Raw genomic sequence first — 25635 nt, 5'->3', positions numbered from 1 at the left:
TAATATTCGGCCCACAGTGTTGTTTTTGTTTTGGTTTGGTTTGGTTTATTTTTTAGAGAGAGCGTGAATGTGCACTCTTCTCTTTGTAACAGAACAAATAGAAATACAGCAAGGATATAAAAAATTGACCAACACCATCCAGTCACTGGATCTAATTGCCATTTATAGAATACGCCATTTGGCAATACAAGAATACACATTCTTTGTTTTTTGGGGTTTTTTGGGTTTTTTTTTTTGGTGGGGGGCAGAGGAGAAGGAGAGAGAGAACCTTAAGCAGGCTCCTTTCTGGCGCAAAGCCCCACGCCGGGCTCAGTCTCAACAACCGTGAGATCAAGACCTGAGCCAAAATCAAGAGTCAGATAACTTAACCAGCTGAGCCACCCAGGTTCCCCAGCAAGCAGTGTTTTTTAAGCTTATTTGACCACTTGTATACCATGGAGTAGTTTGGAAAACATCAGACTACATATTTAAAAATCACATTAATGCCATACCTATATAATTAAAAGTTTAAGTTATTTATCACTCCCCTGATTGTCATTTCTTAACGTTTCCCCTTTCTCCTCCTTAGGTCTCTCCTTTTCTATTGCTCTTATTTTTATAATTTCCTCTCATGTATTTGTCTAACTACTGAAAGTGACCAGATTTTGAAATTGCTATGTTTCTCTGTGGGTATGGGTTTGTTACTAATAGAAAATATTTAACACTAGTAGAAAATATTTTCAGGTAATTATGCCTTTAAAATATAATAAATTATGACTTCTATTTGTACTTGTTATTTTAACTAATAGCATTTGCAAAACTTGCAAAAGAGAGCAATGTTTAGAGAATTACAACTATTAGATAAATTTTGTTGTCTTTCTAATTGAATTTTGCTTTATTCCAAAAAATTTAGAAAATATTGCTAAAGGAATAATTGGCGAACTTTAAAATTATTCAAAATTGAAAAGCCTGGTGAACTTTGATCCAAATCAGGAAAGATGGCACCATTACAATGGAGAGGCATAATGAGGATGATAAACATCATCCTAGGGGTGGTGTTCAATGTCAGACCTCTTAATGAGACCAGTGAATAACACTGACTATTGGCATTTTATGTGTAGTAGTGAATGGGTGAAGGACTATAATCATACTCACTACTTGCTATTGTTTTTTTGTATTAATATTCAGCTATAGGAATGTTTTAAAAGTCAAATGAAGAATAAACTCAAATGTAAAAGCTCAAAAAAAAGTTTAACTCCCAGCTGACCTCAGCTGACCTCCCCTACCCCAGATCATTAGGGCTTGTCTCCTCAGGTAACCAGAAATAGTACTTTCTCAAGTACTGTTATTTCCCTTATTATTTGTTTCTTGAGTATCCTCTGTTACTTGTTTATATTCATTGCCCTGTGTGGTGCTTGAGATTCTTTCCCCCTCTGTTCCTCCCTTGGCATGCACACACTCTCTAAAATAAATAAATAAAATACATATATTTTTTAAATCCTGTTTTGAAATATACTTAAAAATCTTAGTGTCATTGCAAATGATTGGACAAAAGCCATTCTCTTATATTTTTAAATTCCATCCCAGAAACACGGGTGTAGAAATTAATAAGCGAGCCAGATGGAGAAAGCTGCTTTTAATATATATGAACTCTGAAAGCTTTTTATTCTGCTATTTAGATATTGTGAGTGTTAGTGTTTTCTTGAACTACATTTTTGTTTTATATTAAAACTTATAAACCAGGATTAGAGGAGGTTGAGCTGTTATGATTAATTGTACTTTGGTTATTTGAGGAATAATTAGTAGGACTTTGTATTTCTCTCTTCCAATTTATTGTTGAAAATCTCCCGGATCTTTATCAATATCTTTTCTTGCTTTAGTAAATATTCATTTCCACTGTTTGTCCCTAAGAGAACCATGTCTAAATTATCTACCCCACTCCCTCACACAAGGAAGGTTAGGCATAAAACTAAGTGAATAGTAAATACTTGTTAAGCAATTTTATTGTTGAAAATAATGTAATCTATCTTTGTGATTTGGCATGCAGTATACTGATTTTTTTTCCAGTAAGTTGAGCTTTTTCCAGTATGTTTCAAGTACATGTATAAAAATTTGGAAAATATATATTAATTAAAAGGACAAATGTTAGTACATGATAATTTTGTGTGTTTTTACATTGTAAATACAATTATTATAGTGAAACATGTTTTTAATTAAAAATTTAAGAATTTCATGCTTTGAAGATTACACTTGGTTTAGACAGGTATAGGACTTACAGGCCTGAGGATCAGACTTAATATCTTTGGCAAGGTATTTTTCTTTCCTCCTTGCCTCCTCCCTGTCTAGTACACATACTTTGGTATTCTAAGTATGTTTTATATTTACATTTTCTTTGTTTCCCATGGTCTGTTTGCTAGAGAGAAAGTTAATTCTTGGAACCATTTTTGGTTTATTTATAGATTGGTCAAAGAAAAAATGATGTATGAGAAAGAAGCAAAACAACAAGAAGAAAAGATCGAAAAAATGAAAGCTGAAGATGGTGAAAATTATGCCATTAAAAAGCAGGTAAATTGTATCTTTAATAATAATAGCTAACATTTACAGAATACCATGTTAACTAATATTTTAACAGCCCTTTGAGAAGGTGCTGTTATTTTCTTCTTTAGTATTACAGCATCCATTTAAAATTAGGGAAGCAGGGGCGTCTGGGTGGCTCAGTCAGTTAAGCGTCTGCCTTTGGCTCAGGTCATGATCCCAGGGTGCTGGGATCGAGCTCCGCATTGGGCTCCCTGCTCAGCCGGGAAGCCTGCTTTTCCCTCTCCCTCTCCCTGCCGCTCCCTCTGCTTGTGCTCTCTCTCTCTCTGTCAAATAAATAAATAAAATCTTTAAAAAAAAAAAAATCAGGGAAGCACAGGTTACATAGTTTGCCCACAGTCAACAGAATCACCACACAGTATAGCTAGGGTTTGAATACAGGAGTTCTGGGTCTAATATTTGTACTCTTAATCCATTAAGCTATCCTGCCTCTCCATTTTAAAAATGTATTAAATATAAAAATGGGGGCACCTGCCTGGCTTAGTGAGAAGAGCATGAGTGTTGATCTCAGGGTTCTGAGGTTTAGCCCCACCTAGTTTGTAGAGATTACTAAAAAAAATAAACTTAAAAATATTTAATATATAAATGGCCTAATCTTATATTAAATGTATTTGTATATTAAATTTACAAATATTTTCCCCAAACTGATTTGAAGACCACCAAAATAAATATATATATATTACAAGTGGCTGCTTCTGATTATTCTCATGACAAATTTCAGTCTCCTTAGTACTGCACACAAGGCTCTTCTTGATTTTGGTACCTGCTTATCCAGCCTTATCTCTTGCTATTCCCTCCCTGGACCTCTTGGGCCCTGCCTTTTTGTTTCCTGAACATGCTGTTTTCCCTTTTATTTTATTTTATTTTATTTTGTTTTATTTTATTTCATTATGTTAATCACCATACATTACATCATTAGTTTTTGATACAGTGTGCTCTTTTCCTTTGCTTCTGACGTACTGCCTGTGTGTGAGATGCTCTTCCTACTTCTCCTGCCTACCCTTTCCTTATAAATTCCTGTTTATCTGTTAAACATCCCCTGCCCTCTACCTCAACACGGAGATAGATATCCCCCCTCTGTTCTCCCATAACATCTTATTTAGTCCCATCAGAGCATTTATTGAAGAGTCACTCTTGGCTGACACTTGTTTCACAATTCCTTGAGAAAATAGAGGCTATTGGGAACTTTGCTTTTTCCCACCACAAAGTTTTTCACCCTATCTGCATCCGTACCTGCACTATCTTCCTTCCTATTAGAATGGGTTATGTTCCCTAACCCTTGTGAAAACCATCAGTGACACTATTCTCACATTTTTGTCCTCATACATAACCTCAATAGCATTTTGACCCGAGTAACCACTCTTCTTGAAACATTTTTTTATATTATCATCTTTGGTAGAATAATAGCCTCCTAGTTTTCCTCCCGTTTCACTAGCATTCCTCAGTCTCCTTTGCTGAAACTCTCTCTTCCCCTCCCGCTGTGCTCATTGTCTCCCCCACGCCGTGTGTGTGTGTGTGTGTGTGTGTGTGTGTGTGTGTGTGTGTGTGTGTGTGTGTGTTTTAACCTTTAAGAGTTCCATCTACAATCTCTAGGTCTTAAGTTCGTACCGTCATATAACTTCTCCATTTTTATGTCCACTCATTTATTCACTCAACAGATATTTATTGAATCCCCTGCTACTTGCAAATACTGTTCTAGGCATTCTTTTAGGCATGGCATTAAAAAGAACAACAAAACAGAAACAAACTAGAGTCCCTACTTACTTGACATTCATTCTAGTGCCAGGATCTTCCAGTTTATATCTCTGGGCTTGACCATTCCAGACGTATATATATTCAGCTAATCACCTACTTGGCATATTCTCTTGGGTGTCCAAGAGAATCTTGGGTCTTCCCTCAAGCTAACCCGCATTCTCAAAACAAAAATCTGTTTCTTCTCTTGTTATCCCCCTTCAGTAAATGATATCTCCAGTCATCCAGATACCTAAAACCAAAAATTTAGTGGATCTCTTTTTTTTTTAAGATTTTATTTATTTATTTATTTGACAGAGAGAGATACAGCGGGAGCAGGAACACAAGCAGGGGGAGTGGGAGAGGGAGAAGCAGGCTTCCCGCAGAGCAGGGAGACCGATGGGGGACTCGATCCCAGGATCCCGGGATCATGACCTGAGCCGAAGGCCGACGCTCAACGACTGAGCCACCCGGGCGCCCAGTGGATCTCTTCTTGATGCTTTTCTCTCTTTTAATAACCACATCTAATATCTGCAAGTCCTGTTTCTTATTCCCTCTTTTTTTTTTCCCTACTATGACTGCCTTTAATCCAGTCCACTCTCATCTTTTGCCTACAGTGTTGCAAAAACCTCCTATCAGCACACCTCTTTGTCTCTTGAAACCTCCATTCGCTCCCACCACAACAGCCGGATTGATCTCTAAAATGGTACCTCAGATCATTTACTCCTTTACTTAAAATCCAGCACGCAGTGCATGTAGAATAAAATCCAGACGACACCAAGGAAAAGGAGAGTATAAACAAGCTTATACAGATTATATCTCAAGACTTCTTTAAATCAGGACTCTGTGAACTCACAGTGGTTACAATCATATAAATTATGTTACAGATGATGATAGCGAACACTCAATCAAGACTTCATTCAACAGTATTAATCATTTAAAATGGATTTTTCTTTTTTTCTTTTTTTTTTTTTAAAGATTTTATTTATTTATCTGACAGCTATAGCGAGAGAGGGAACACAAGCAGGGGGAGTGGGAGAGGGAGAAGCAGGCCTCCCGCTGAGCAGGGAACCTGATGTGGGGCTCTATCCCAGGACCCTGGGACCATGACCTGAGCCGAAGGCAGACGCTTAACAACTGAGCCATCCAGGGGCCCCAAATGGATTTTCCTGTAGACATGTGCTATCTGTGTTGCAAAAGGAACACAGTGTCATCTGAAACATCCAGGAAGAAAATCTCATTTTGAGCTTCTAGGAGACCCTGCCTTCCTCTATGTGTGGTATAGCAGAGGACATTTGTGTTTAAGATTTTCGTAAATTTAGGGAGGATTTGTAAATAGATTTGTAGATAGAGTATGTCTGCTGACATATTGACCGCTGTGAACTAACTGCTCTTCATAAGGATTTACATATGGAATACAATTTTTTGATTCTTAAAATAATGATGGTTAAATGCTTTTTTATTATTTTTTAAAGATTTTATTTATTTATTTGACAGAGACACAGCAAGAGAGGGAACACAGGCAGGGGGAGCGGGAGAGGGAAAAGCAGGCTTCCTGCGGAGCAGGGAGCCCGATGTGGGGCTCGATCCCAGGACCCTGGGATCATGACCTGAGCCGAAGGCAGACGCTTGACGACTGAGCCACCCAGGTGCCCCAAATGCTTTTTTAAATATGTACTTGTATAAATATTTATATCACTCTTGCCCCTCTCTCACTTTAATGCCCTCTGTTGTTTTCCAGCATCTAGTAAGAAATAGTATGACATAGTATATGATTTTATTTCTTCCAGGTGCTTCTCAATCAGGCTTATTTTCCCAGATATGTAGCTTCTGACCTCAGTTGGTTTTTTTCTTTGCCCTGTTCTTTTAATCACCAGTAATGTATTAAAAAACAGCCATATAGCTAGAATAGAAGTTGTAAGTTACCTGGATGGAGAATAAATGTGTTCTCTTTCTAAATAAAATTCTACAAATAATGTCACAGATTATCAGAGAATCTGTTTTATTTTAATATTTATATATTGATCATCTTTCAACAAAGTCACTACTTTATAGGTAGGGATTAACTCTTCATTGAATCTTCTGTTCTAATTGTTATTTAAAAGTACTAGCCACTAAACTACATTATCATTGGCTACGTATACAGATGTAAAAAGGGGAAATTTTTTGTTTAAAAATCCTTTCCAGGGCACCTGGGTGGCTCAGTCAGTTAAGCATCCAACATTTGGTTTAGGTGCAGGTCATGCTCTCATGGGTCGTGGGATTGAGCCCCACCTCCAGCCCCATGCTTAGAGAGGGGAGTCTGCTTGAATATTCTCTCCCTCTGCCCCTTCCCCCACTCTTGTGCTCATGCGTGCTCTTTTTTATCTCTTTCTCAAATAAGTAAAATAAATCTTTTAAAAAAATCCTTTCTACACTCAGCCATGTTAAAATTCTCTCTTTTGTCACAGCGGTCATGGTTTATAACATGATTTCTTAGATTCCTAGTCAACCTAGCACTTACCTTCAAAAATACTACCCCATATCTAATTACAGAACAATAAATCTTTCTGTTAACTGCTATTGTTAACCTGTAGTTTATACAGTTGTCAGTTGCAGTTTTGTTTGTCTCAGGAAACCTTTTCTTTAACCCATCCTACCTGCTTTTCTGTTTCCTTTCCCTAGCTTAGCTATACTGAGGCCAGCCATTCATGTTATATGCAACAAGAGCTGCTTTGCCCAAAGCACTGCTTTATTCCTATATGCCTGGGACTTTAATGTTGGTAATGGTTTCTTTACATGTTTGTGCCCCTCGTAGAAAATATCAAGGAGGCCAAATGCTGCATTTTGTGGGTTCTTTACTCGTCTCCCTGTTTTACCTCCTCTTCTGAGCTAAATCCCCTCCTTAACCACTTCTCACCACCCTGGCTCTTTTCTCACATGGATCTATTTTGCTGTGGCTCTCATGGATCTTCTGAACACATTTATGGGGTACCTGGGTGGCACAGTCGGTTAAGTGTTCAATTCTTGGTTTTGGCGCAGGTCTTGATCTCAGGGTTGTAATCCCAGGATCATGAGATTGAGCCCCATGTTGGGTTCCGAGGTCTGTAGGGATTCTGCTTGGGATTCTTTCTTGCCCTCTGCCCCTCATCCCTGACACCCACCCTCCCTCTCTCTCTCTTTCTAATAAATAAATCTTTTTTAAAAAGTAATAATACACATTTATTACACTGTCAGTCCCTACCAAACTTCTTAACCTATTTTTGTTGTCAAAATTGGCCTTTCCTACATTAGGCCTAATTTTGGTTCTTATAAACTAAGAAACTAGGCAGAAAGACCATAAGAGGCCAAAATACAGTCAGCCAAAGAGTTATTCTGCTGTCCTTTTCTTTTTGGGCTAGATAATATAATGCAGCCTTCAAATATTGCCCAAATTGATTTTAGTCCTCTGCTCATGGTATCCCTCTTTTCTATTCTCCTCATCCCAATTAGAGGTAGATACAGAGGATTTTCCCTCAACCAGTGAAGATATTCTGGTCTTTTGGTTTTTTTTTAAACCTAATCTGCCACAGAAATGATTAAGAATAATCAAATGTATCCCTCTTATTTCACCTGAGGCATGACTCATCTCTTATTTTCTAGAAGTAATATTAAAAAGACAAATTGGTACAATTTTCCCAATAAGGATGTACAGTTATTACATATAATTGCAGTGTTGTAAAAATTTGTCTTTTTGAGAAGGATGCACACACATTTTTTTGTGATTTACTTGAAACATGAGTTAACATTCACAATTGGATATTTCTTTTTCCTAAAACTGAAGGGGAAATTTTTTTTTAAGTATGTGGGAAGTAATAGGAAGCTTCAGTTTAAAAGAGGACTTTTATCAAGTGTCTTTTACAAGACTGATTCTGCAAGAAACACCATATTTCTTTTATCAGTAATAAAAATATTACTTAACTTCTAGTGGTGCAAGAAAATATTATTGTCTCTTGTTACCTATACTCAGGTTTATAAATGTGTTCTCTTTATACACTTGTTTTGTGTTTTGTTACAGATTTACAGGAACTTGCAGTTAGTGTTCAGGGAGGTCACACATACTCCTCACTCTTCCTCCTACAATGTTAGTATCTTCTATAATTATAATTATAATATCCGGACCATGAAATTGACATTGGTACACCACAGAGCTTATTTTAAATATTTCACTAGTTACACATGTACTCATTTGTATGTATCTGTATATAGGTTTGTGTGTTTATGTATTTAGTCCCATACAATTCTGTCACATGTAGAATGTTTAACTACTACTACAGTCAAGTTGGAAAACCTTTCCACACAAAACTGCCTGGTGCTACCTCTTTGTAGCCCCTGTCTTCTCCACCCCTGAGTTCTAAGTAATTAATACTCTTTGAAGAATCATACAGTATGTAACCTTTTGAAGTTGGCTTTTTCCACTTAGCATAATTCCCTTGAGGTCCACTTAAGTCACTGAGTGTATCAACTTTGTTCTTTATTATTGCTGAGTAGTATTCCATGGTATAGATGTATCACAGTGTAACCATTGAAGAACATTGGGATTGTTTCCAGTTTTGGGCTCACAAAAAAAGCTGCTATGAACATTCGTAGACAACTTTTGCATGAACATAAATTTTCATTTTACTGGGATAAAAGCCCAAGAAATTGCTGTGTTGTATTAGTACATTTTTTGTTTTAAGAGAAACTGCTGAGCTCTTTCTGGAGTGGCTATACTATTTTACTTTCCCACCAGTGATGTGTGAATGATTTGATTTCTCCACATCTTCACTATCCTTTGGTGTTTTCACTGTTTTTCATTTTAGCATTTTTCATTTTAGCATTTAGCCATCACCTACATGATAGATGTATAGTGATGTCTCATTATGCTTTTAATTTTGATTTTCCTGATGGCTATAATGTTGAATATCTTCTCATTTTGTTTGTTTGTGTCTGTATATCCTCTTCAGTGAAATGTCTGTTCATATATTCTGCCCACTTTTTTTAAAGTTTTTTATTAATGTAAGTAATCTCTACACCCAGTGTGGGGCTTGAACTCAACGACCCTGAGTTCAAGAGTCACACACTCTTCCAACTGAGCCAGCCAGGCATCCCTAAGATTTTATTTTATTTTTTAGTAATCTCTGTACCCAACATGGGGCTTGAAATCACAACCCTGAGATCAAGAGTTGCGCACGCTCTACTGACTGAGCCATCTTCTGCCCACGTTTTAACGGGATTCTTGGTTCTTCCACTTTTGAGTTTTGAGAGTTCTTTGTATATTCTAGATAAATGCCCTTTGCTGGCTGTGTGGTTTCCAAATATTTTCTCTAAGTCTGTAATTTATCTTTTTAGCCTCTTAACAGGGTCTTTCAGTGAGCAACAGTTTTTAATTTTGAGAACATCTAATTTATGGCTAATACTTCCTTTTGTGAAGTATACTTTTTGGTCTCAAGTCTTAAGGCCTCTTTACCTAGTCCTAGGTCCCAAAGATTTTCTGGATTTTTTTTTTTTTAAATGTCTGTGGTTTTACATTTTACATTTAAGGCTTTGATCAGTCTTGAGTTAATTTTTATTTAAGGGGTGAGGTTTAGTTTGAGATTCATTGATTCATCTTTTTGCCTAAATTTAGGAGCCTAGTTTGTCCAGCAATGTTTGTTGAAAAGATTATCCTTCCCCCCATTGAATTGCTTTTATACCTTTATCAAAAACCCATTGGACATATTTGTGTGGGTCTACTTTGGTTTCTTTCTTTTGATCAATTAACCTGTGTGTATTCATTTACCAGTACCACACTGTCTTGATTACTGTAGCTATAGAGAAAGCTTTAATTGTGAAAGAGTGAGTCCTCTCATTTTCTTTTTTTAATTGTTTTAGCTATTCTACTTCCTTTGCCTTTCCATAAAAATTTTAAAATAAGCTTGTCTATGTCTTTAAAACACCTTGCTAAGATTTTGATAGGAATTGCATTAAACCTATATATCAGTTTGGGGGCACCAGGGTGGCTCAGTTGCTTAAGTGTCTGACTCTTGATCTCAGCTCAGGTCTTGATCTCAGGATCATGAGTTCAAGCCCCATATTGGGCTCCACACTTGGGCATGGAGCCTACTTTAAAAGCAAAACAAAAAACAAAAAAACCCACAAACACCTATATATCAATTTGGAGAGAATTGATATCTTTACTATGTCAAGTCTTCCAGTCAGTGAACGTGGTAAGTCTTTTTAATTTATTTAGGTCTGACTTCTTTCATCAGCATTTTGTAATTTTCAGTGAATCCTGCATGTTTTGTTAGATTTATACCTCAGTATTTCATTTTCTTTGAAAATGTCGTAAAATGGCATTGTTTTTAGTTTTGGTTTCCACATACATATTTTGCTACTAGATAGGGAAGTGCATCTAGTTTTTTGTGTGTTGATCTTGTAACCTGTGACCTTGTTGAACTCTCTAGTGTCTAAGAGTTTTTTGTAGATTCCCTCTGGTTTTCTACATAAATATTCATGTCATTTGTAAATAGAGAAAGTTGATTTCTTTTCAACTTATATGTCTTATTTCTTTTTCTTACCTGATTGTTCTGGCTAAGGCTTACAGTACTGTGTTGAATAAGAGTGGTGAGAGTGGACATCTCACCTATTCCTAATCTTAGGGAGGTAGCATTCAGTTTTTTACCATTAAGTATAATGTTAGCTGTACATTTTTGGTAAATAGTCTTTTTCAAGTTGAGGAAGTTCTGTATTCCTAGTTTGCTGAGTGTTTTTGTCATGAATGGGCATTTTGGGTTTTGTCGCATGCTTTTTCTGTGTCTCTTTTGATAAGACCATATGAATTTTCTTCTTTGGCCTATTGATATTATGGATTACATGGGCTGATTTTTTTTAAATGTTGAGCCAGTCTTGTATTGTATCTGCTTGATCACTTGATTGTGGTGTATAATCCTTTTCATACATTGTTGGATTCAATTTCCTAATATTTTGTTGAGGATTTTGCGTCTTAAGTTTATGGTCTGCAGTTTTCTTTTTTTATACTGTCTTTGTCTGGTTGTGGTATCAGGTTAATACTCCCCTCATAAAATTATTGGAACATGTTCCCTCTTCTCTTTCTTGAAAGATTTGTGTAATATTAGTTTCCGTTCTTTAAATATTTGATAAAATTGTCCAGTGGAACCATCGAGGCTTGAAGAGTTCTATTTCATGATCTTTTTAATTACAAATTAAATTCCTTTCATGATTGTAGAACTATTTGGGTTATCATTTGAGTTTTGGTGCTTTGTAGTTTTTAAGGAATTGGTTCATTTCTTCTAAGTGGTGAATCCATGAGCATTATGAACAGTATTATAAAATTCATGGTTTGGTTTTTTTTTTCCTTTCAATTTGCTAGTAGTTTGTTGAGAATTTTTGCATCCATGTTCATCAGGGATATTGGTGTGTAATTTTCCTTTTTAGTGGGGTCTCTGTCTGCTTTTGGAATCAAGGTAATGCTGGCCTTATAGAATGAGTTTTCCTTCCATTTCTATTTCTTGGAACAGTTCCATAAGAATAGGTATTAACTCTTCTTTAAATGTTTGGTAGAACTCCCCTGGGAAGCCGTCTGGCCCTGGACTCTTGTTTGTTGGGAGAGTTTTGAGTACTGCTTCAATTTCCTTGCTGGTTATGGGTCTGCTCAGGTTTTCTATTTCTTCCTGTTTCTGTTTTGGTAGTTTATACATCTCTAGGAATGCATCCATTTCTTCCAGATTGCCTAATTTGTTGCCATTTAGTTGCTCATAATACGTTCTTAAATTGTATTCCTTCGGTGTTGGTTGTGATCTCTCCTCTTTCATTCATGATTTTATTTGGGTCCTTTCTTTTTTCTTTTTGATAAATCTCACCAGGGGTTTATCAATTTTATTGATTCTTTCAAAGAACCAGCTCCTAGTTTCGTTGATCTGTTCTACTGTTTGTTTTTTCTATATCATTTATTTCTGCTTGAGTCTTTATTATTTCTCTTCTCCTGCTGGGTTTTAGGCTTTATTTGCTGTTCTTTTTCCAGCTCTTGTAGGTGTATGGTTAGGTTGTGCATTTAAGACTATTCTTGCTTCTTGAGGAAGGCCTGTATTGCTATATACTTTCTTCTTATGTCTGCCTTTGCTGCATCCCAAAGGTTTTGGACTTTCAATTTGTTGTCATTTTCATTTGCTTCTGTGTATTTTTTTATTTCTTCTTTAATTTAACATCCTACTAATTTCTTTAGTAGGATGTTCTTTAACCTCCATTATTTGCAGTCTTCCCTAATTTTTTCTTGTGGTTGACTTCAAATTTCGTAGTATTACGGTCTGAAAATATGCATGGTATGATCTCAGTCTTTTTGTACTGATTGAGGCTCAATTTGTGACTCAGTATGTGATCTGTCCTGGAGAATGTTCCTTGTGCACTAGAAAAGAATGTGTATTCTGCTGCTTTACGATGAAATGTTCTGAATATATCTGTTAAGTCCATCTGGTTCAGTGTGTGATTCAAAGCCATTGTTTTCTTGCTGATCTTCTGCTTAGATAATCAGTCCATTGCTGTGAGTGGGGTGTTAAAGTCTCCTACTCTTATTGTATTATTATCAATGAGTTTATTTATGTTTGTTATTAATTGATTTATATATTTGGCTGCTCCCAAGTTGGGGGCATATATATTTACAATTGTTAGATCTTCTTGTTAAATAGGTCCCTTTATTATGATACAGTGCCCTTCTTCATCTCTTAGTACAGTCTTTCATTTAAAATCTAGTTTGATATGAGTATGGCTACTCCAGCTTTCTTTTGATGTCCGTTAGCATGATAGATGGTTCTCCTTCCCCTCACTTTCAATCTGGAGGTGTCTTTGGGTCTAAAATGAGTCTCTTGTGAGCAGCATATTGATGGGTCTTGTTTTTTTTTTTTTAATCCATTCTGATACCCTGTGTGTTTTGATTAGAGCATTTAGTCCATTTACAGTCACAGTAATTAGTGATAGATATGAATTTAGTGCCATTGTATTACCTGTAAAGTCATTGTTCCTGTAGATTGTTTCTGTTCCTTCCTAGTCTTTGTTGATTTTGGTCCCTCTTTCCCACTCAAAGGGTCTCCTTTAATATTTCTTGCAGAGCTGGTTTAGTGTTCATGAACTCCTTTAGTTTTTGCTTCTCCTGGAAACTCTTTATCCCTACTTCTATTCTGAATGACAACCTTGTTGGATAACGTATTTTTGGCTGCATGTTTCCCATTCAGCATGTTGAATATATCATGCCACTGTCTTCTGGCCTCCCAAATTTCTGTGGACATGTCTGCTGCTAACCTTATGTCTACCCTTGTAGGCTAAAGACCTTTTATCGCTAGTTGCTTTCAGAATTCTCTGTTTATCTTTTGTATTCTGCAGGTTTCACTATGATATGTCTTGGTATTGACCTGTTTTTGTTGATTTTGAGGGGAGTTCTCTGTGCTTCTTGGACCTGAATGCCTGTCTGATTCCTTCCGCAGATTAGGGAAGTTCTCAGCTATGATTTGTTCAAATAAACCTCCTTTTTCCCACTCTTCCTCTTCTGGGACTCACGATATGGATATTATTGTGCTTTGTGGAATCGCTGAGTTCCCTAAGTCTGTATTTGTGATCTACTAGTTTTCTTTCCCTCTTCTTTTCAGCTTTTTTATGTTCCATAATTTTGTCTTCTATATCACCTATTTGTTCCTCTGCTTCTTCCATTCCTCTTGTAATTACTTCCAGTCAGTTCTGCATCTCAGTTAAGCATTTTTTATTTCAGCCTGACTAGTTTTTAGGTCTTTTATCTCTGCAGCAAGGTGTCTGGTGTTTTCTATGCTTTTTTTAAACCCATAATATTCTTATGACTCTTGTTCTAAATTCTCATTCATATATATTGCTTATATCTGTTTTGAGTAAACCCCTAGCTGTGGTTTCTTCTTGATCTTTCTTTTGGGAAAAATTCCTCCATCTTGTCATTTTGTCTAGGTTTCTGTCTTTTGTGTGTTATGAAAGTTTGTTCTTATTCTGCTCTTGAGAGTATTGGTATATTAAGGGGTCCTACACTGTCTAGGGCCTGGCGCTTCAGGAAGTGTTTCTGGTGTGTGCTCTGTGCACTCTGCTCTTGTGTTTTGGCTGCTCTTTCCCATAGGTCAGTCCTCTACAGGGTTCCTCCTTGCTCTCAGTGGGGGAGTGTTTGGACCTTTAAGTGTGCTTTGGTTTATTTGTTAAAATAAGCCTGTCACATCGGGGCACAGGGGTGGCTCAGTTGTTAAGCGTCTGCCTTTGGCTCAGGTCATGATCCCAGGGTCCTGGGATCGAGCCCCACATCGGGCTCCCTGCTCAGCGGGAAGCCTGCTTCTCCCTCTCCCACTCCCCCTGCTGTGTTCCTTCTCTCGCTGTGTCTCTTTCTGTCAAATAAATAAATAAAATCTTAAAAAAAAAAATAAGCCTGCCACGTTCTCTCCCTCTAATTGTGCAGATTGTTCTCTTAATTCTTAGATCGATTTCCTGGTATTCAAATTGATTGGATGTTGATCTAGCTGTGTTCGAGGGCTGAGGCAAGCCCAGAGTCCCCCTACTGCTCCACCATCTTAACTCAGTTCTCTATTTTTTCCCTTTAATGCTTGCAAGATCTGTAGAAATAAGATCTTTTTTTGTTACTGGTAGTACTCATTTGTGCCTTCTCACTTTATGTTTGTCAGTGTTACTAGAAATTTACCAGTTATTTAAAAACTCAGCTCTTTGTTTCATTGATTTTTTTTTTCTGTCATTGATTTATGATCTTATTTTTATTTTTCCCTTCTGCTTGTTTTGGGTTTATTTTGCTCTTCTTTTTCTAGGTTTCTGAAGTAAGAACTTAGATTTTTATTGAGATCTTTGCTCTTTCCTAACATAAGCATTTACTGCTATAAATTTCCCTCTCAGCACTGCTTTAACTGAACCCTACAACATTTGACATGCTATATTTTCATTCTCGTTTATCTCTGTATTTCTCTTTTTCTCTTGAGACTTCCTTACTGACTCATGGGTTATTTACAAGTATGTTGTTTAATTTCTAAGTGGTTTGAAGATTTTCCTGCTGTATTTTTGTTATTGATTTCTACTTTTGTTTCATTATAGTAATACATGCACTAGGTATTATTTAAATTCTTTTATTTAATATTTAAATTTGTTGAGATTTTTGATTGTTTTGTTGTTGTTGTTGTTGTTTGACCCAGGCTATGGTATACTGCAATGAATGTTTTTGGGGTTTTGTTGTTGTTGTTTTTTAAGATTTATTTATTTATTAGAGAGAGAGTGTGCTTGCAAGTTGGGGGGAGGGGCAGAGGGAGAGACTCTTTCAAGCAGACTCCACACTGAGCATGTAGCCTAACACAGGGCTCAGTCCCACAGCCCATGAGATCGTGACCTGAGCTGAAGCCAAGAATCAGATGCTTAGCCAACTGAGCCACCCAGGGGCCCCTGCAATGAAGGTGTCATGGGTGCTTGAAAAGTATTTGTATTTTCCTTTCTTAGGCAGAGTGTTCTATAGGTGTCATTTAGATCTTATTGGTTGATGGCATTATTCAGTTCTTTTATATCTTTGTTGATTTTTTTGATCTAATACTTCTACCACTTGTACCAGAGTGAGGCATTGAAATCCCCAGCTATATGTGTGGTTTTATCTCTCTCCTTTTAGCTTTATCAGTTTTTGTGTTATGTATTTTGAAGCTCTCTTGTTTAGTGCATCCACATTTAGGGATCACCATGTTTTTTTCTTGGTGAATTGGTCATTTTATTATTATGTAATATTCCTCTTTGTCTCTAATAATTTTTTTTTTTTGCTCTGAAGTCTGTCCAATATTAATATAAGTCACTTTTTTAAAAAAAATGTTTGCATGATACAACTCCTTGTTTCATTTTGCGTGAAGTAGGTTTCTTGTAGGCAGCATATAGTTGGGTCCAGTCTATGACTCTCTGTCTTTGAACTGGTGGATTTAGACCATTTATAAAACCTAAAATAATTATTGACATCTTAGGGTTTACGGACCCAGACTATTTTTTACTCATAGAATTCATTATATATCCTTATTCATTCAGCAATAACCACAAAACACAAGTCAGATTCCTTCCTTCATTCCTTCCTGTCTTCCTTCCATCCATCCTTCAGAGCTTCTCACAGCATGACAACTGGGTCCTGAGAGAAGCATTTCCAAAATGTGAATAAGCATTTCAGGAGGCCCATGTGGAAACTGTAAGGCTTCTGAAGACTTAGCCTCGGGTCTTAATTTCTAGAAAGCCACTTCTGCCACATTCTATTGGTCACAGGCCCAACCCAAATGTAGTATGGGAGGTGACTACACAAGAGCAGGATCACTGGAGGCCTTCTTAGAGTCTGGCTACCACTATCACTCATTCATATGCTAGAGTTGAAATCTGAGTCATGGGTATAATTCAGACCGTATCAACTAGCTAGTCACTCTGAGACTCAACTTTCTCATTTGTAAATTGAGGAGCCTGCAGTAGATGACCACTTAGGTCCCTTCTGACTCTATGATTCTTCATTTGTTTCTCAGAGTGTCTTTATATCTTTTTTCCCCTGCCTTACTGAGGTATAGTTGACAGTCTAAAATTGTGTATATTTAAATTATGCAACTTGATGATTTGATAAATGTATTCTTTGTGAAATATTGACCATAACCAGGCTACTTAACATATCCATCACCTTACATACTTAACCATTTTCTCTCTCTTCAGATGGATTTCTTAACATGTGTATTAGCATATTACTATTTTACCTCTGTGTAAAAGGTGACTTAAGCATTGTTACAATAATCTCTGACTACTCTAAAGCTCAATTTGGCAAACTAATGCAGTTACCATTGGTTCCAGAGGCAGCCAATATCCAATATTAGAGTGCCTATAGATTATTTTAGCTATAGTCAATGGATCATTAAAGAAGCTAGAAATCTTATCTCAATTGAGCAGTAGCAAAGCAACTTAACATTGGCCAGATTATTTCACAGAACTCTTCTTTCTGAATAAAATGAAAATCTGCCAATTAGGGCTTTTCCCTTCCAACTTATATACATTTGATTATAGAGGTAATCGATCAGATTTTAGTTTGTAATTTATCTATTGTTATAATTTGAGCCTTGCTAAGCCTCCCCAAGCTTCCATTTTACCTGAATAACTTTCCCCCCAAAAAATCATAACTTGTTTTAAAAATAGTAAGACGTGAGTAGGACCACATCCTGTTCATTGTACCTTCCAATCTGTGCCAAGGTCCTGACTTAAACTCAGTCTTGTCATAGTCAGCATTAGAATAAACTGAGAGTTTATTCAGATATTTTAGACAGAGTCCCCATTCATTTGAGTGACTCCTTCCCAAGGGGAACACTTTGAAAGATAATACTCATTTACTTTAGTTCAGGTATTTTTGAGGGGTTTCTTTACTGTATAATCACACGTTATATATGGTCTTTTAAAATTATTCCTGACAGTTGTAATTCACTGTTACGAGGTAAAGTATATGTGGTTTATGGATTCCACATCAATGTACTGTATGCCTTTGGCTCCCAGTGGCATAGTCTTCTTGAAGCTGTCCCAAATGTTTATTTTCATGTTTATGCTCCTATACTGGAATGGGGAGCAGAAACCTTCTTTTATTCATCTTTGCATCCCCTGTACCTGGCATCCTCTAGATACCTAGTAAGCTTATTGAATGAATTGGGGCTGGTATATGGGTGAGACTGATCTTTGGCCCTAGTTACATCATAGTCCTGTATTGATAGATTGCATGAGGATTCTTGCTCTATGATAATGGATAGAATAATAATGAATGGAAGTTATTTTGGGCAGCATTGCTTAAAATTCATTTCATTGGCAATACTAAAAATTTCTTTTTTTTCTTTTTTTTAAAGATTTTATTTATTTATTTGACAGAGACAGAGATAGCAAGAGCAGGAACACAAGCAGTGGGAGAGGGAGAAGCGGGCTTCCCCCCGAGGAGTGAGCCCGATGTGGGGCTCGATCCCAGGACCCTGGGATCATGACCTGAGCTGAAGGCAGACGCTTAACGACTAAGCCACCCAGGCGCCCAGTACTAAAGCTTTCAAAAAACTTTTTACAAGTATACATTTTGACTTACCATGCTTTTGATCTTACTCTTTATATTCATTTCACCTTGTTTAATTCCTATAAGCTATTCTCAAGGGAGGTCCATAAGGAAGAAATATGAATCCTGTATCCAGTGAAATGTGCCTCTCACTGAAATTTCACATGTATTCATACTAACCAGATACATAAAAATAAAACATAAAAACAGTGATTGAATATCTAGGCATAGTATGATTAGCAGTGAAGTAAAGTCATGATCCTGTGTCTAAAGTTTTCATCCAGTGTGTTGTTAGTAATAGAAGTTCAACAATATAGGTTTTCACCTGAGAAAATAGATGTGGATAGAGAGCATCCTTGTGTATTATGAGTCTGATTTTTTTTTTACACTGTGAGTTATTACAAAACTATTAGGGAAAGGAAGAACATACTGGGACTTACTAAAGTTTCTATTAAAATATAATATGATTACCATTAAGTTATGTCTTTCCTTTTTATTTTATGTGAGCTAAGGTAATAAAGCTTATTAGTAAAAGTTCGGAATTTATACCCACTTAACCAAAGGTATTTGACCAAACACTATTTTTTGGAGATAAATGTTTAAATGATCTTTGTGTCTCTGAGAATAGTTTAAGGAGATAAAGTTTCCTACCACCTTAGGAAAAAGACTGATTTGAGGGACAACATCTGACACTAATTTATTTACCCTCCTACTGATTGGTTTCTCAGTGATTGATTTGATTTTTTCTTTTATGATTTGATATTTTACAGTTCAGCTTTGAATGATGTATTTTAAGTCCAGAAATAGCCCCCAGAATAAATATTCTTGGGTTTAATTTTGTTGTGTCTGTCTTCAGGAGGAATAGGCAGAAGTTAGATTCAGGGGGTGCCAGGCTGGTAATTTGGCTCAAAGTGCATGGGGAGAATAATCTCTCTCCTAAAATGAAGCACAAGGATAAGTAATAACTTTTTATGCATGATAAGCATCAAAAATATGAACCTGCTGGTCTTTGCTTTTCATTTTTCTTTACCTCTGTCTTTCAGTGAGAACCTCCTGCAGTGTGCACATGATGTGATCAATAACTCAATAACTTTTTTCATGCAGTAATTATCTCCATGTGATATCTGAACACTGTTTTTCTTTATTACTCAGAAGATGCAGGAGATATTTATATAACCAGCTGATCCCATTTTGGATAAAGGTGCTTTGTGACAGCAGGAAGAATAGTTTATTTTAAATAGCCGTTTTAAATAAATGCTCTATGAAAAGCTTTTCCAGTTAATTTTCACTTAGCATGAGAAGGTGATTACCAAACGATTTAGAACTTGTACTTTGAATATTTAACAGTATGATAGTCATTCTTTCTAACTTCTAATAATCACAATTTAAATTAAAATATCGAACTTTTTTTTTCAGATTTCATACATTCCTATTCGAACTTTTTTTTTTTTAATGAGGAATTCTTAATCTCAGGAAACAAACTGAGGGTTGCTGGAGTGGTGGGGGTTGGGAGGGATGGGGTGGCTGGGTGATATTCGAACTATTTTTAAAAAATATTGAACTACTTAACATACCTATAATTTTTTCCTGGTTCCTCTAACTCACTTCAGATATTTACAGAGGGGTGAGCTAAACACATTAAGTTCTACTATCTCTGCTTGTCTCACGGAGATTTTCATTATAGGCAGAGATCCTGCAAGAGTCCCGGATGATGATCCCAGATTGCCAGCGCAGGTTGGAAGCAGCGTATACCGATCTTCTGCAGTTATTAGTAAGTATATTCTTCTCTGTGTTCTGTTTAAATGTTCTTTCAGTCTAATACATGGAAGGCCAAAATCTTAAGTATTCAACGCTGTAAACTAGTTAGGGACATATTTTGTTCACTTGCCCTGTGTATCAGTATATTTTAAAATAATTAATAGAGATTAAATTGTGTTTTAATTAACCTCCAGTAGAAGTACTATAACCAGCATGTTTATTCTGTTTATTTAAACTTAGTTAATTAAATATATTTGAGTTATTATGGTAGATATTCAGAGCCCGGACATTGTCCAGCAGTATCTTGAAATATTTAGTATTTATACAGAAAGATCTTTTTTTGGCACATTAAAGATAAGTAGATTATTTAAAATGTTAAAAGATCCAAATGTTTCAAATGAATTTGGGCCCTTATGGAAAGGATCTGGAATTCTTTTAGAGTCAAACTTTACTCAGTTTGAGAGGGAAAAACACCTTGTAATATAGGCAGTCCTTTCATATTAACTTGGAGCTGGATCACACTGTTAACTGTACTTGCTAATAAAATGCCTTGTGATACAGTGGCAGAATCATTTTATAAAAGATTCTAAAAACAATTAAGTCCCCTTATTTCTTTCTTAATGGAGATAACTGCATAATACTATATTCAAGCCAGTTGTTTTTGCTGTTTGATGGTAATTTGATGGATTCCAACATTTCCTTTACTAATCTCATTTTATGTTTCTGTTTCTTGAGCTAATATTAACTAGCTACTAGCTGTCTCATGATTCATAGTTGTGCCTTCTATAACAAAAATCTTGTGAGGCTTTCTCAGGATGATTATATGTATTCTTTGAAAAAGAATGACATTTGTTTTCCCACCAAAATAATATTAGGACTGTATCTGTAGGAAAAAACAAATAGAGATATGTTCACATTTTACTTTAATTTTGACACAGAACTCCATATTTAGATATAGGAACCTTTTCAAGTCAGGATAACTCTCCTTAACAGCCAAAAATAAAGCTGTGGTTTTGAAATAAAAGATAGAAATAATTACTATATTAAAATACTGAGACAGAGCACCATTTTTATTTACTGACAGCTTAAACGCTTTTTTCTCTCATGAATCTAGTAGCTGAAAAGGTAATAGAAATTGCTTGAAAAAAGTAATACTGTCTTTGGATGATATATTTGTGTGTATGGATGTATTCAACAATATTTCTACCCTCAAAGAGCTTACACTTAGTAACAGAGAACAGAGACATGTTTAGGTAGAAATTTTTGCCTATAATCTGAGGTAAGCAAATTCTCACTCCTTTTGCTTTAAATTTTCATATTAAAGAAACAAACATACTTTATTCCCTCTGCTCTGTAACAGTATATCTCCAGCTTTTATTGACCTGACACGAATAACTGATCATAGCTTTATTATTTAAGTAAAGATCAAACAAAAGTTCATATGCAGAATAACTTAGATGATATTATTTCATTTATCTCTTAGCATAGTAGTATATTAGTAAGAGCTTTATGTATAAAGTATCAAGGAAAAACTCAGCCTTTAAATATAAAAAAATAAAAGATGTTAGCATTTTGTTTCCTTGTAGTATGATACATAATAATAAGCAGACAGTTCAGTTTTCTAATTCAGAGATTATACTTACCTCTGGTGTGATACCACTAGCCTTTTTTGTCATTGTGGGTAGTTGTAGGATCATTGTCGTCTGAATGTTATATATGTAACATTTTAGTAAAGCATCATTTTTAATTTTTAGTCCATTAATAATAGTCCTTTTTGTATGGTGACATGTTGACAAAATGAGAATAAATTTTTTTTCATTTTTCTGAGGTTTTAATTTAGTTACTTAATGCTAATAGCTTTAGATAACCCTGTTTTTCACTTATTCCATGAGAATGTTATACAGTGAAACAACAAAACCTGTTATTTCTTCTCTTACCTATAAGGAAAGAACAAAACTGTGTGAAATTATACACTGTTTAGATGAGGTTTAGAATCCTTTTTAATTTTTTGAGCTCTTTATATTGATGGTTTGTAATATTTGAGTAAGTAACAGCACTGAAGTTTGAGAAGGATAAATCTAATTTTTATTATATTTCATTTCAGGAGAGTGAAAAAGACTTGGAAGAAACTGAGGAATATAAGGAAGCACGTTTAGTATTGGATTCAGTAAAGTTAGAAGCCTGAAGTTTTTCTGTACAGGGTGTTTTTTGCATTAAATCTTGGCATCCATTCCACAATTCATTATTTTGACCACTGCTGTATGTTCAACTAGTATGAGAATGCGATTCTTTTTATGCAGTTGCATATACTTTTCTTTGCCTCATTTAATGTGTCAAATAAATAAGTTCATCTAATAAGATTGTTTATTTCATACTTTATAAAATATTTTTAATTAACCTCTTACCATTAAATCATAGACATTTTTGATAATTAAAATCTGTTAGGTTCTCTTTGAAGTCTAGGTATTTTGCTTTATAAGTCTGGATTGAGTTAAAAATAGGATACCTTTTATTTTTAGATAAAAATCCAAATTTTGAACAGTTTATTCTGAATAGGGTACAACTCCCTCAAAAGAAAGGAAGAACTTCTCTGTGAATAAGGCCTCACATATTTATCCCTTCACAGTGAAAGTCTAACATTTCCATTACTGTTAACCAATGGAAACATTTAAATCTTTTTCCAGAAAGATAGATTTATACAAAAAACATCAAGGATTTAGATCTTCAAATAAGATTCTTATGAACAAAGAATTGAACTGTATTTTAAAGGAATAATAATGGTGTACTGGGAAGTGTTTAACAGATCTTCAAAATGGAAAGGGAGCATCTTACTTCTGTGGTATAAATACTCCTGCTGTGACTAATTTCAAGCTACTAACATGACATCACTGAGCCCAAGGTTGGGAAGATATGAGCCAGCTCCAGCATACACTGTCCATAGCCAGACCTGGATAATCTTGATTGATTGGAAAAGATTATCATTTTATCACAAAGTATTTTTCCAGTACAGTTGTAAACCAATTAATTACCTAATCATTTGAGCTTATTTTCTTAAAAATACATGACGGCTCATTTAGTTTTCTTCTTTCTTGAAAATGTGTATAAGCCTTGTATCATCAGCCTACCATGAGCAGTGATCTAATGAACTAAAATACTAATAATAGCATTTAAACTTTAAAACTCATAATTGAAAAAATAACAAAATCTGAATTTTTGCTGCTATGAGATACATACTCGTAATTCATCTGATTTTGGAAGTCGCTAATGATCACTAGAAACCATAACATTTATTGAATCTGTCAAAAAGAGCAGAGAAGAGAAAAATAATACTATTCTTTCCTGCTGTTATTTCTAAAGGATACTCTGTTGTTTTAAAGCACAGAATCCATCATTTTTAAAATCTTTATACATGCAGAAAATTACTTCATCATAGCCTAACATACACCAGAAGCACTTCTAAGTTGAAATGTCATCATCTTAAAACATATTACATGCCTTTTTTAAAGTATATGAGGTGGGGGGGGCAGAGTGAGAAAATAAGACCATAATTACAATGTAAAACTTTTACTAAGGCTTGCTTAATTAGAGATTTGAGTAGCAGGAGAATTAAAACTCTATAGATTATTTTGTGGTTGGTATTAAGCACCAGAATAGGTTGGCTTCTTGGGGTGGGAGTGGCATATTTAGTTTTCCAAGTAAGATACCATTTAAAGAAAGTATTTAACCATTTTTTTAATGTAAAAAATCTCATTTCAGCCTTCTGCCAAATACATAAATATCATATATATTCAAAGCAAAAAATATTGGTCCCTCCAGAAAAAATTCTGAAAGGGAATTTTTATAGCCAGGACCCAAATCTTGGTTGCTAAAAAAAAAATTATTTTCTTGCCAAAAAGCCTAGGAAAGAAAAAATTAACAAGGTAGATGAAAATAAATGTACCTTCAGAGAATTGCTATCTCAATTTTAGATTTCATACTGGATATCTCTCCAGACATTGATGAGAAGCAGCAAGAAGCTTCACAGGCTTATTCCTGGAAGTTTTTGACATATTCCACTTCTGTTTTCATGGCCAGCAAGAGGCACAGGAAGTTAAGAACAGTTGTAATTCATTCAGTGTTAGCTTGTTTTTAAGCTTTTAGTTAAAACCTTACATCTGTAGGATAATAAGTAGAATTTTCCAAAAGTAACGTTGCCTTTTTCCCTCTCCAGTATCTGACCCCCAACCAACATGTAGCAGTTGCTCAGTAAATATTTGTAGAATAAGTGAAAAGCAAGAGGTAAAAACCTCTGGAGTCAGAGAAAGAATGCTGTGAAGGACACCATCACATCACAAACACACTTAATAATATTTTTACTGCAAACCTCAATAAGAAACATGTTTTCCGTTGTGACCCAGTACCTACTTTTGGAGGTCTCTGTATACATAAAACAGTAAGTATCTTTAATATGTACAATTCTCAGTTGTTTTTTATTCTGTTTTTTTTAACAATGATTATGACCACCTGCTATTGGATTGTGAATAACACTACCCTAATACAATTATATAAAGTGCTTCTACTTAAAAGAATCGTCTCTTTGTGTCTCTCTCTATTTATGATAAGCAGTAATTGTTTATCCTATATATAAATAATAGTTTATAATACATATAAACTTGGGTCTCAGAGCAGTTGTCTCTGAATGTGTGCAGTTATACACGTAGCAGGTATAAAGTGTCATTGTAACATGTAATCATTTAATATTTGTTTGTTAGGTGCCCTTAGTCCTTGCACAGACTAATAATGGCTTTCATCGAGTAAATAGGCAAAACAAAGACAAGTGACAGAATCAAGCTGTAAACCTAACTTTTCTGTATTTTTCTGCATAGCAAAGGGCACATAATTTCTAAGGAAGTAAGAATGTGCATAGGATAAAGAAGTAGAAACATAACCTGTGGAATGAATTAAAGTAACCAAATCCAATGAATGTCATTGAGAGCATTTCCAAGTTCTAGCATTTTCCCTTGGACATTCTTGGCTAGTGAAGATTCAGTCCTAGTAAATGAAAGTACTCCACCAAAGTCCTGGACAGGAGCTTTGTGGCTGGGCTTCTGAGACATTTACATTTTGGGTGAGTGTTAACATTTCAAGAACGAGGCTGTCCTGTACCATAAGTTATGTAAACAGTTCCTTGGGAAGGAATGGAACTTGTATCAAGTTTAAAAAAAAGTGCTAAAAGTGCACTTATGAGAAATGAAAGCTAGTTAAAACAATATATTTTAACGTTCACTTAACATTTCTTGATTTTCTGGTCAGAAACATTCAAAGCCCAATATTTAAAAGTCGTCTCTATGCCTACACCTGTGCACTGAATCACCTCCAAATTGAGCAGTCAAACCTGGTTAATCTAAATTACTTTGCAAACTTCATTACATTACTTGGCTTTTTAAAAATCCTATCAAATTTAATAAGGACATATCCTACAGCTGGTTATCACTTAAATCTTACTATTTGGTCATTTAGAT

General features: G+C 35.4%; 1 protein-coding gene across 1 annotated transcript in view; it reads left to right on the top strand.

Annotated features, from left to right (window-relative positions):
* The window catches only part of TBCA (tubulin folding cofactor A), a 99333-nt gene extending 74631 nt beyond the window's left edge, over window positions 1–24702 (top strand). The window contains exons 2-4 of the mRNA XM_028114587.2: window positions 2439–2544; window positions 20061–20147; window positions 22239–24702. Coding sequence (XP_027970388.1) covers window positions 2439–2544; window positions 20061–20147; window positions 22239–22319 — 274 coding nt within the window. The 3' untranslated portion in view covers window positions 22320–24702. The remainder of the gene's footprint in view (window positions 1–2438; window positions 2545–20060; window positions 20148–22238) is intronic.
* Window positions 24703–25635: the final 933 nt, after the last annotated feature.

Source organism: Eumetopias jubatus, unplaced genomic scaffold (assembly GCF_037043125.1).
Source record: "Eumetopias jubatus isolate StellerSeaLion01/CBP00866 unplaced genomic scaffold, mEumJub1_p1.0 scaffold_5, whole genome shotgun sequence".
Taxonomy (NCBI): Eukaryota; Metazoa; Chordata; class Mammalia; order Carnivora; family Otariidae; genus Eumetopias; species Eumetopias jubatus.
This window is presented reverse-complemented; position numbering and strand designations above follow the sequence as displayed.